Here is an 11,222-nt window from a genome sequence, read left to right as displayed (position 1 = left end):
CATCTGCAGCAGCACCTGCATCAGCCCCTGCAGACGCGGATAGGGAAGGACAAACCGTGTATGGACCTTTGACGAAGGAGGAGGGTGAACTTGAAAAGAGCGAAGGTGGTGAAGGAGGCAAGGTGAAGGGTTTAGAGGGTGTGAGCAAGGCGAAGACAGCAGGGCCTCCTCCTGCACGACCGCGTGGGTTTCGATGACGTGGTGTTTGTAGGCTGTGACGAAGTAGACGTCGACGTCCTTTTTGTGGACGAAATCGACGTCGTCGTGCACGTAGTCGGGGACGTCTGCGCCTATCCCCTCCTGTTCGGCTGTATGGACCTTTGTCCAAGGAGGAGGCTGAACTTGAAAAGCGCGAAGGTGGTGAAGGAGGCAAGGTGAAGGGTTTAGAGGGTGTGAGCAAGGCGAAGACAGCAGGGCCTCCTCCACGTGCTCCGCCACCCAAAGCTCCTGCACCACAAACATCCGACACTGCTTCATCTGCAGCTGCAGGAAAAACACCAGCTTTAGCTGCAGCAGCACCTGCATCAGCCCCTGCAGACGCGGAATCCCCTCCTGTTCGGCAGTATGGACCTTTGTCCAAGGAGGAGGCTGAACGAGAGAAGCGCGAAGGTGGTGAAGGAGGCAAGGTGAAGGGTTTAGAGGGTGTGAGCAAGGCGAAGACAGCAGGGCCTCCTCCTGCACGACCGCCACCCAAAGCTACTGCACCACAAACATCCAACACTGCTTCATCTGCAGTTGCAGGAAAAACACCAGCTTTAGCTGCAGCAGCACCTGCATCAGCCCCTGCAGACGCGGATAGGGACGAACAAACCGCGGATGGACCTTTGTCGAAGGTGGAGGGTGAAAGTGAAAAGCGCGAAGGTGGTGAAGGAGGCAAGGTGAAGGGTTTAGAGGGTGTGAGCAAGGCGAAGACAGCAGGGCGTCCTCCTGCACGACCGCCACCCAAAGCTACTGCACCACAAACATCCGACACTGCTTCATCTGCAGCTGCAGGAAACGCACCAGCTTTAGCTGCAGCTGCACCTGCATCAGCCCCTGCAGACGCGGATAGGGAAGGACAAGCCGTGTATGGACCTTTGACGAAGGAGGAGGCTGAACGAGAGAAGCGCGAAGGTGGTGAAGGAGGCAAGGTGAAGGGTTTAGAGGGTGTGAGCAAGGCGGAGACAGCAGGGCCTCCTCCTGCACGACCGCCACCCAAAGCTACTGCACCCCAAACATCCGACACTGCTTCATCTGCAGCTGCAGGAAAAACACCAGCTTTAGGTGCAGCAGCACCTGCATCAGCCCCTGCAGACGCGGATAGGGACGAACAAACCGAGGATGGACCTTTGTCGAAGGAGGAGGGTGAAGGTGAAGAGCGCGAAGGTGGTGAAGGAGGCAAGGTGAAGGGTTTAGAGGGTGTGAGCAAGGCGAAGACAGCAGGGCCTCCTCCTGCACGACCCTGCAAGTGTCAAAGTGAAAGGAATCCATAAGGTTGCTCCGTCTGTGACAAAAGCTGAATTTGTTGAAAGAACCTGTGCAAGTACCCTGCCTGCACCTCCATGCATTCCACCGGTCCTACGAACTAAGGATGAAGACATGCCAAAGCCACTTTCGTCAAGTAAATCTTCCCGTGATTCTCCATCGCAAGCCTCGGCTGAAGAAGCAGCATATGATCCGTTAATCCCTACTGCGAAGAATATCAAGGTAAATATTGATAATTCCTCTTCAGTGCATAATCAAGATAGAGAGGTGCAGTATGTAGCAATCGCTCTGTCCCTTGTTGTTTGCCGCAGGATGCGATTCGGCTTCAAGCAATGTGGCGGGGCCACGAAGTAAGAACATGGATTCAAGCGGCGTCCATTGTGCGTTCTATGAAGTGGAACTTTACTGCTGGGAGTACTAAAAGTACTGGGACAAACGGGGCAGAGCCTCGTGGCTCAGAGCCCTTTAATGATGCCGCTTTAGAATTGAGCGTGACCAAAACCTATGGTCCCCTTGTAGACGGCTGTTCAGTATCTGAAGTCCCCTTGAGTGTTTCTTGTAGCCAGATAAGAACGTCTTCGACCACGGAGGTGGCAGATCTCTCAGGTACGAAGGTGCAATATAGGTTAGCATAAAAGTCTTTGATGGTCCGGCTGTAGTGTGATTAAGCAGCGTCTTTGTTCTAATGTGAATATGCAGGGAAGACGAACAACGAGCCAACCTGTATTCAAGATACAAAACTTACCCCAGAAGAGGTTGCTCCCACTTTTGAAACGGTGCCTTTGGGGCACCACAAAGAACTACCACCAACTCAGAAGCAATCAGACGTTGTTTGTGCTACTGGCGCAAGCTGTACTGGAACTACGCATTCAATTCCCGTTGGCGGGTTTGATGCAGAAGCCGAAAGAAGGCAACATGGGGGGCAACCGGCAAATGAAATCGCCCAGGTTGATCTGCCACTAACCATAGCAAGCGGCGCGTGCGATACCTTCAGCGGTCCAGAAGGAGCGGATGTTGCTGAGAGCCCCTTGCCTGTGGAGGCAGTTCCGTCCATCGTGCGAGGGCCATATTTGGCCGATAGCATGTCACCTAGCTCAGTTGTTCTCAGTCATCAAGGAGTTCCCGATGCTGCGCAACATGCGCTGCGCCGCGCTGCGCGAGAGCTGGGTTCGTCTCCACCTGTTTGCCATAGTGATCCTGAGACAGGCGAAGGCAACGAGGATAATAACCCTTGTTCGACCGAACCAGCTCAAGCTGAAAACGAGGATGTACTTGAGCACAGCAGCCCAGATGCTGCTCCACACCCACCAGCAGGTGTCGAGAAACCTGGTGAATTCGGAGGAAATATGGAGGAACAAAACGACGCAGATGATTCATCAATCTCACAGACGTTGTCCCAAGATGCAGCAGGAGAGAAACCGCTTTCTCTAGAAGACACTCTAACATCCAATGCAGCATCTGAGCATGCGGCTGCAGACGATGTAACACCTTCAGACGCGATAGCCAACAGAACCGTAAATATCGAGGACGATAGCTCAACTGGATCTAATGCTCAGTCTTCTCAACAATTGGAAGCACATCCTAGTAAGACACCTGGAAGGCGTATTGCTTATTCTGTAGCTCCTTTTGTACCTTTTGTAGGTAGGCCGACGAAGGCAGCTCAACGCCTGCAGAGTCCGGAAGTGGAAGCAAAAATTCGTGAGGAGACTCCCACAGTTGAATCTGAAGGGGCCGTTTCCAGTTTGGGAAGGCGTGTATCATTGGCGCTGCGCAGTGCCTATTCCATTTTCGGCAAGGTGGCAACAGCAGGGAGACAACACCCTGCTCAACGGGAAGAGGGAAGTGGTATATCGCATGCTGCTGTGGGATGGTTGAGGCGTCGCAGTTCTGATATGACAGCAGCAGCACAAGGGGGGACTGCAGTGGGAAAAGAAGAGGTACGCACACAAAATGTGCAGGCTGCACCTGTGGAAGGAAACGGTACTAGTAGCGTTCCTTTATCCCACCGCCCTCTATCATCTACTCCGCCAGTTGTTCAGAGAACGCCTCCGGTGTGGCCAGTTGGAGACGTTTCCATGGAAGAATCAGATCGCCAGACATTGGCATATGAAACAAAGCGTTGGGGGAGGCGCTTCACAACTGTAAATACTCATGAACCGCGTGCAGATGGCACGGGACCGACGCTTAATCCCTTTCGTCGGACACACCGAACGGAAGAATTTGTGGAGACACACTTACAACCGATCCCAAAGAAAAAGTAGTCAGTGATGCGCTGCTGTGAGCACAGGCAGTTAAGTGGAGTGGCTTTTAAAGCATTATCTCCATCATCATGCGCAATCATAGACAGATGGCTTTGCCCTGGATTCAGTGGCGTGCAACAAATTGTCGCTCGCGTAATTCTATCAATGTGTTTTGGAATTTCTGCAGTGGCCCTAACAACCGGTTTAGCCCTTCTATTTTCTGAAGCCGTAGCGCGGCTTTTCTTATACTTAGCTTGCAACCGCGAAACTGCGCTGCCTACTAAATGTGTGGCACCTTTTGTCAATTTAAGCGGCGTGGTGATAAACAAAATGCCACTTCTGCACAACCATATTCAGTTGGATTCATTCTCCTAAAATGCTGAAAGAAGCTTGCAGATGAAGCACGCGACTGCGCTCAATCATCTGAACTCATATTAATCTTTGTAGCGTGTCTGACCGACTGCAGAAGCTACAACAAAACTATGACAGAAGTGCACGCAGCAACTCTAATGGCCGTAAATTCAGTGGATTGGCATCGAGTAAAAATTATTTAACGTCATACAGTCTCTGGCTAGGCAGTAGTCAAAGAGGCTACGGGTTACACCCGTCGTACAGAGGGGGCAGCGGTTGCTCCCGAATATGCAAATTTGAGTAGCCATCTTTAGATTTAGGATTTGTCCGAGGTCCTGGGTGCCTATCAGGAAGTTTCCCACCGCAGACGTACATGCCAAACTCTTATTTTCTGCAGCTCAGCGATAGGGTGGAGGAATATCCCGTAAAACGAGCAGAGAAAACAGCGACCAATTTGTTCTGCCAAGAAGAGCAGTAGACATTGCCATGGAACGAAACCTCCCCACTGTTACGTCCTTATTGCCTTCTTATCAGGGAAGCGAAAATCATGTTCGTCGAACGGCGTTCCTCAAGAATATGCAATCCCTTAGGAGAGAAGCCACCTGCGATCACTGTAGGCTGCTCAGTGGTCGCATTTACACTATCCTTCCATCGCCTGTATGTTGGAGAGCCGCCCTCATTTGGCCGGTGATGTGCCGTCTAGCTTCAACACCGCCAAATGACGCTGGCTGCTCTTATTCATTCCAATTTGGATTCAAGGTAAATGGGAAGGAAAAGATGCTCCAGCTTTGGAGCTTCACTGTGTTGTTCGCATTTGGTGGCACCTTGGGGTTCCATGCCAACCACTCCCTGGACTAAAATCCTAGATGCAGGTTCCGCTATTATATTCACCAGAAACTACGTTTTGAGATGCATGACAGAGCTCGAGGCCCATCCAAAACCACGAAAGCAGCGGCGGGTACAGAACGGTGCAATCCAGTAAAACATCATCAGGGGCAATCCGGTGAGTATCCCCTCTTTTCCCTTTAAGGCAGAAGAGAGCCAGATATCAACCAATGCTAGTGCTAGTAAGTATCCTTCTCGAGATAATTATTCGCTGGAACAGTCTGGGAATGGCACTGCCAAACTGCCCATGCAAGTCGGCATCCAGACCGCCAGCATGCAACCCAAATTGCTAAGATATTCAGAGAGCCTGTTGTAAACGATACATAACAAGAGTCAAAAGAACGCCTAAACAATATGGGGATCGCACAGTTTCGTGCGTTACTCTTATTCCAACTTAACTGCATAGCGATGCCGCCGATGCTGCCAACTAGATGTGAAACATGATAGACTAACGAGCGGTTTTCGGCATATAGTAGGCACTGTAACGATTTCTTATTCTATTTGAGAGTCATGAGCCATACAGTAATTAAGCGATTCGTGCATAGCAATGCTCTCCTCCCTGATTAACGGATGCATCTGTGGGACGCCCGTTCCCTGCCAACCACTTGGTGAGAGCGATTGATCTGGCTGCTGCCCCGGGCATGTTTCTTGGCTTTGTTGTTGCGGTGTTGGGCCTTTTCTCTTGCTTCCTACATTCTTTTTGATGGGGAACATTTTTTTTGAACCTTCAAATTAGATTGCTCGAGGGATTCCGGCGTTCCGCCTCATTCCACTGGCGAGTACGCCTCGCGGTGACACTGGCTGCTTGCCACTTCGACCATCCCTTTGGGGCCGCAGCGTTATCTGAGAGTTTATGTCTTTCGCAGTATTACCTGCTTATTTTGACACGAATCCAAAAGTTCTGCTGTAGAAGCGCACCTGCAGGGGCAGCACGGCTTCTCGTCGTTGGCTGGGCGGTGCAAGAGGGAGCAGCGGCAGTTTTTTTTCTTTTCCCTCTACTGCATACAGCCCACGGATTTGGTATGACTTGCAAACTTGTAACAATGACGACTTCGAAGCTTTTGAGGCATGCAGCAGCTGCTGCTGCTGCTGTGCTTGTACTGGGCACGCTTCAGGGACCATCAGAGCCCAGCAACCGAGTTGGTTTCATTGGTGTGAATCTCGGCCAAATTTGGGCCGTTGAAGCAGCGGGATCCAACGGTCAGGATGACGAAGAAGATCAGAGCAGTTTGGGGGGAAGTGATGGTGAAGGATCGGCAGGTAGTGATGCTTCACAAAGCAACGCCAAGAACTCCTCAATAAAACAAGCAAGCGAAAACGGCGAGCAAGTTGACAAAGACGAAGTGAACAACATGGATCACAATGCAAATGGTGGTGATTCCAGAAAGCAGAGTAACCTGAGGGGCTCCGTAACCAACAGCATCACCCCTCTGCCTTTACCCGGGAAGAACCTCATAGAGAGCATCTTCGGCTCCCTCGCGGATGTGGCAAAGGTACGTCGCTCCCATATTATTCTCCCTCCAGTTATCGCGATAAGCCTACCAATTTTCTGTATAAAAGAAGGAGTTATCTTCTCGAAGGTCGAGGATCTGCAACTGGCTTGGTCTAGTTTATAACTAAAATGAGTCAGTTGAAGTTACACATAATGAGTTCGAGTGTTGGGCTCCATCTTTGGGGAAATGATTTTGCAGTGGAGTATTACTGTGTGTGCATTATTTAGTGCCAATAAGAAATATCCAGCAACTCTCGGGTGTGCATTTTCAGGAGTCAGGTCATCCTCTTAATGAACAAGCAAAGGAGGCGCAATTATTAAACGAACTCCTAGACAGAGTCTTCGTTCCCCGCCTGCAAACACCGTAAGTGCAGCTCTTTTCCTCTGTCAGCGCACAGTCTTTGTGGATATAGGAATAAAGCTGTGTGTATTCGCCCCTTTGTGCTCGGCGAATTTGTTAATGCAACAAAATTTTGCCACTCTACGACAGCGCTCATGAAATATGGCGATTGCGCTAGGCTACTACCGTTGCTCGTGTGGTGGCTGAGTTTAGGCCGAAGTATCAAGGAGCGTTGGAATGTTTGAACGAGTCAATATATCGCGACGTGCTGAGCGGCCCGAAGAAGGTCAAGGACAATCCCCGCTTGTTGCAGCACGCGTACTCTGTTCTTCGCCGCCCGCCGGCCGTGCTGGAGGTCCCGGAGCTGTTTGTTGAGCTTCGTCAGGCGACAGATAAGAAGGCATGGGAAGTGAGACGGAAGAGGGAAATAAATTATTACGAACGGAGAGGGGAACCCATACCTGATATATTGCAACTCTCAGCTGATGAGGTGACGGCGCTGGACGCCGCGGAACCACGAATGCGGGAAGAGGAAATCTCAGAAACGGAGTTGGCCACTCGCGTCATCATGGTAGACGGGTGGATGAAGGAACAATACCGCTTGCGTCTGTACTATCGCAAACGCATTGGTCAACTGAAGGAGGATCCGCAGGACCTTGTTGATGGCTTTAATCCAGGTCCTAAATTCGTATCAGTTAGCGTAGAAGAAGTGTTGGGCTTGAGCTACGGTGCGGTGTTGGATCCTGAACCCGAGCCTGTTGATCCAGAAGTGCAACGCCCCAATGCTCGGGCCGCAGAATTCTAATGAAGGAATGCACATCCGTCGCACCGTACACAAACATAGGCAATCAGGTATGAATTGGCTTTTGCGCTACCCGGCAGCTGGAGATTGGCGTTTATTGCCTGTTGCTTGCATCATGTGCTAGAGCCCCAGGAGGCGCTACGACTAAGACCTAAGAGGCTCTCAGAGGCAAACACTGAGGAGCGCCCGGGGGGTTCGTAAATATTCACATACTAACGGCTCCATCCTTGCACGGCTGTGACGCAGCCGATTGCTGCAGAGGGTAATGAAGCTGTGACGCCTAGGGGACTGTCTAGGGTAGATAACTGCGGAGGCTTGCTCGTCTGTTGCTAATGCGTGACGCACTGACCGGGTGGTGCCCGAACCCCGTCTTAAACCCGCATGTAAACACACACGAATCTTGTGGGGAGGGCTGCCCAGCACGGACCTGCTGGGGAATTGATTGATTGACGCTGCCAGTGCAAGTTACGCACCCCACAGGATTTCAGCAGCGTTTACGTGAGCCAATACCTTTGAATGCGCCAATTTGGATGATGGCTGCATAATAGTAACGGAACGTCCTCTTTTGCGTATCAATTCTTCCCACGGAGAAAAACTAGTGGGATATGTCCAGCTGCCCCGTTGGCACGGTTTGCTTTTGCCTCCCCGCATTTGACCTTGCCTACCAGCACCTGCGTATTTGTACTAGGTCAGGAGAGTGCACTAGCACGCTCGACTTTAACGCTTGCACCGGTCTTTGTGTAATCCCTGCCAGTCTACGCCATGTCACAGCGAGTGTGCGAACCCTCGTGTAAAAAGCAGCACAAGCGGGCGTCGCCTCATTGATTGCGTCCTGACTTCACCTTCCCCGCATCTAGCACTCACTGCATTGAAACCCTCCCTGCGTCGTTGATTAGCATTCGACCAACCAATCAGCAACAACCTACAAGCTTATCGCTTGTTGGGGAACTGTTAGTTCCAATGCTCTAACTGCGGGAATTCTCAAGATGATCCTGGCACAACGCCGTACCGGTTTCACCCCCTCCTCAGATACACCTAGTTTCAGGGACATGCAGATAGCTGGGTAAACGCTGCATACAGATATCTGACTAAACGTTGCGTACAGATGGTTGGCTAGCTTGCACTTCACAAGGGAAAAGAAGCTGAGGTGTGTAAGTTCTTGCGCTGAATTGGTCTTTATAAGAACAGCCGCGATGGAAGACCGGCTGTCGACCGCCCAATAGACACGGGCAAAGGTGCCCGCTGCAAGAAAAAAAATATTGCCTCGAGCCTCTGTGAGGACGGAAGAGGCAATACAAGCTGCCTCCAGGACAAAAGATGTTTCTCCAGCTTGTCAAGCAGCAGCCTTTTGGTTCTAGAGTTATCTAGATAATAATCATCATCCTGCCGCTGGGATGGCAGTGGCAGGAACACGAAGCCGCCGCAGTCCTACCCACATTTGCAGCTTCTTCCAATGCTGCTACTCTGTTTCTTAACGTCCACCGTCGCTCAGTTCGTCAAGATCTTCGATTCTACTGCTTGAGGTCCTTCCCTTGGTAAGTTGTTGCTGATTCCTGCGTCTTCTAGTAGCAGTTGCTACTGAATGGCGGTATTGCTGCCTACGCTGGGCTCCGTAACGGATGCTCCTGTCATCTCTGCCTTCCAATGTTGGCTTGTGGGAAGCAGCAGACACTGTGGATTGCACGTCTTCCCACTCGGGTTCCGTTTGTTCTTGTTGCTGCGTTTGTCTTTTTCGGCAGCGCTTGCAACAGAAGGATACACAGATATGCTCAATGCCGAACCACACTAGAGAGAGGCGGAATCTCAGCCTATCCATGAACGACGCCTCCCCTGCTTGCACGGTTTGATACTTCTTCAACAGCTCTGTGAACTGCCGTAGGTCCTCCGTGTTCGGAGTCCCATTCCTACCTCTGCCCCCGAACATGGCAGCTACAGCCTCCGCCACGGCATTCTGACTGCACTCGTCGTGGTTTTTATTACTATCCACACCGGCAGCTCGCATAGCTGCTTGCACCGCGGCAATGTCGTGCATCATATTCTGATTATATTGCATGCAGTCCGTACTGGATTGCTGCTTCTTAGCGAACCCCCCAAACCAGTCCATCACAGCTGTCTTCACATAGGTCAGTAAACCTCTCTGTTTCGAAGGTGCTGCCCCTGCAGCAGCAGCTCCAGCCGCCTCCGATCGCGGGTCATGTTCCAGTTTGCGGAACATCCCCTGGAGCAGCTTCTTTTCTTTTACTGCGTGCGCCGCCTTCAGGTGCCGTAACTGGGCCTGCAGCGACAAGGCCAGAGGACTCCCCGGAGACACTCGCAAATAACGATCTAAGGTCGCCAACGCTCCGTCAAAATTCCCTAACTCCTGCTGCGCCTGCTCAGTAACACAAAACAGCTCACACGGTACATGGGCGTTTACTACTTAGCCACTCTAATTATGTAATCGGTCCTTGTTCCCTCCTGGTCTCGAATTTTCGGCCGATTCTAAAACTAGTCTACAATGAAGCAATCACCCTTAAACAAAGGTCCTCCTGATGCTCTGTTGATACACTTTGTTGCCTCGCACCTGAGCCTTTCTGTAGAGAGCCTTCACAGCTGTCGGGTCCCGCTGCAGTGCTTTGTCACAGTACAGGATGCACGCAGCCCAGCGGCCCTCCTTAAGGGTGGAGAGTGACAAATTCAACAAATACGACTGGTGCATCTGCAGTCGTATGCGCACGCAAGGGAGAAAATGGCAATCACAACAAAGACACCATGTTTACTTTAAATATACATCCACACTTAGGTAGCAGTAAGCTATGCAGAAATGTAACTAAGAAACCGAAACTGTACACGTGCCGTATGCGCTTCCGCAGCCTTAAGTCTTCCTTAAGCTTCTGACGTACAGTGAGGAATTCTTTTCTCTTGTCCTCATCGAACTCATCCTCCCGGGATAGGATGTAGTCAAGCGTACGGAGCCCACGGCTCCATGCGTCTGTTGCCCCCCTCCAATCACCGGCGCGGAAAGCTCGCAGTCCCTCCTCCCTCACGCTGTCTGCTGATTCGGAAACTTTATCCCCGGGAAGTGCAGCATCAGTGCTGCTCTCGTGAAGGTAGTCTGTGTCCTGTGCAAGCGAAGAGGATGAGCAATGCATCGTGCTGTGAGCGATGCCAACACTCTTGCCCCCACTGACTTGAGCAGGGAGCTCCATTGGTACAAAAAGACAAAATGCCGCGTGAACGGAAGAAACGTTTATCCTCCAGAAAAGCAACAGAAACTGATGGACACCGCTGGTTATGCTCCTTCTGCGACGGTGGCGCGCTGATTGGCTGTGCGTCCTCTAGGCAGAAAGCAGTGCCACTCCCAAGAGCATGCAGGCCGCACCGGCGAAAAATCGGCAGCTCAAATGCTCTCCAAGAATTAGCCAAGACAAAACGACGGAGCTAAGGAAGTTAGATGCAAAGGCTGCGACGCTGCTGCTGCCAGCGGACGGTGCAACTAACAAGGACTTGACATGGAAGTTCAGCATAAGGCCGTTACACGCAAGCATGCTCCCGAAGAGGCAAACACGCAGGAGCAGGACGGAGCAAAAGAAACAGGCAAGTGCACTTAAAAATACTTCCCCACCCAACTCCTCTGGAGCTGCGAACTTGCAGTGCGGGCCAGACGTA

General features: G+C 51.4%; 3 protein-coding genes across 3 annotated transcripts; 2 read left to right on the top strand and 1 right to left on the bottom strand.

The window, feature by feature from the left end:
• Positions 1 to 211: 211 nt before the first annotated feature.
• EMWEY_00037820 (hypothetical protein, conserved) lies at positions 212 to 3,725 on the top strand (the record flags this gene model as incomplete). Its single annotated transcript, XM_013482273.1, has 4 exons — positions 212 to 310; positions 415 to 1,400; positions 1,776 to 2,070; positions 2,164 to 3,725. Coding segments are annotated over 4 exons (2,942 nt in total), but the record flags the coding sequence as incomplete, so codon positions are not given.
• A 2,258-nt stretch (positions 3,726 to 5,983) lies between these two features.
• Positions 5,984 to 7,577, top strand: EMWEY_00037810 (hypothetical protein, conserved; the record flags this gene model as incomplete). The annotated part of the gene is made up of 3 exons (XM_013482272.1): positions 5,984 to 6,433; positions 6,705 to 6,796; positions 6,986 to 7,577. 3 exons carry the CDS (start codon positions 5,984 to 5,986, stop codon positions 7,575 to 7,577), a joined length of 1,134 nt encoding a protein of 377 aa, XP_013337726.1.
• Positions 7,578 to 9,045: 1,468 nt separating this feature from the next.
• EMWEY_00037800 (hypothetical protein, conserved) lies at positions 9,046 to 10,762 on the bottom strand (the record flags this gene model as incomplete). The annotated part of the gene is made up of 3 exons (XM_013482271.1): positions 9,046 to 9,945; positions 10,138 to 10,272; positions 10,457 to 10,762. 3 exons carry the CDS (start codon positions 10,760 to 10,762, stop codon positions 9,046 to 9,048), a joined length of 1,341 nt encoding a protein of 446 aa, XP_013337725.1.
• Positions 10,763 to 11,222: the final 460 nt, after the last annotated feature.

Source organism: Eimeria maxima, genomic scaffold (assembly GCF_000499605.1).
Source record: "Eimeria maxima Weybridge genomic scaffold, Emw_scaff572, whole genome shotgun sequence".
Classification (NCBI taxonomy): domain Eukaryota; phylum Apicomplexa; class Conoidasida; order Eucoccidiorida; family Eimeriidae; genus Eimeria; species Eimeria maxima.
Note: the sequence above shows the minus strand (reverse complement) of the source record. Positions and strands in the feature narration are given on the sequence as shown.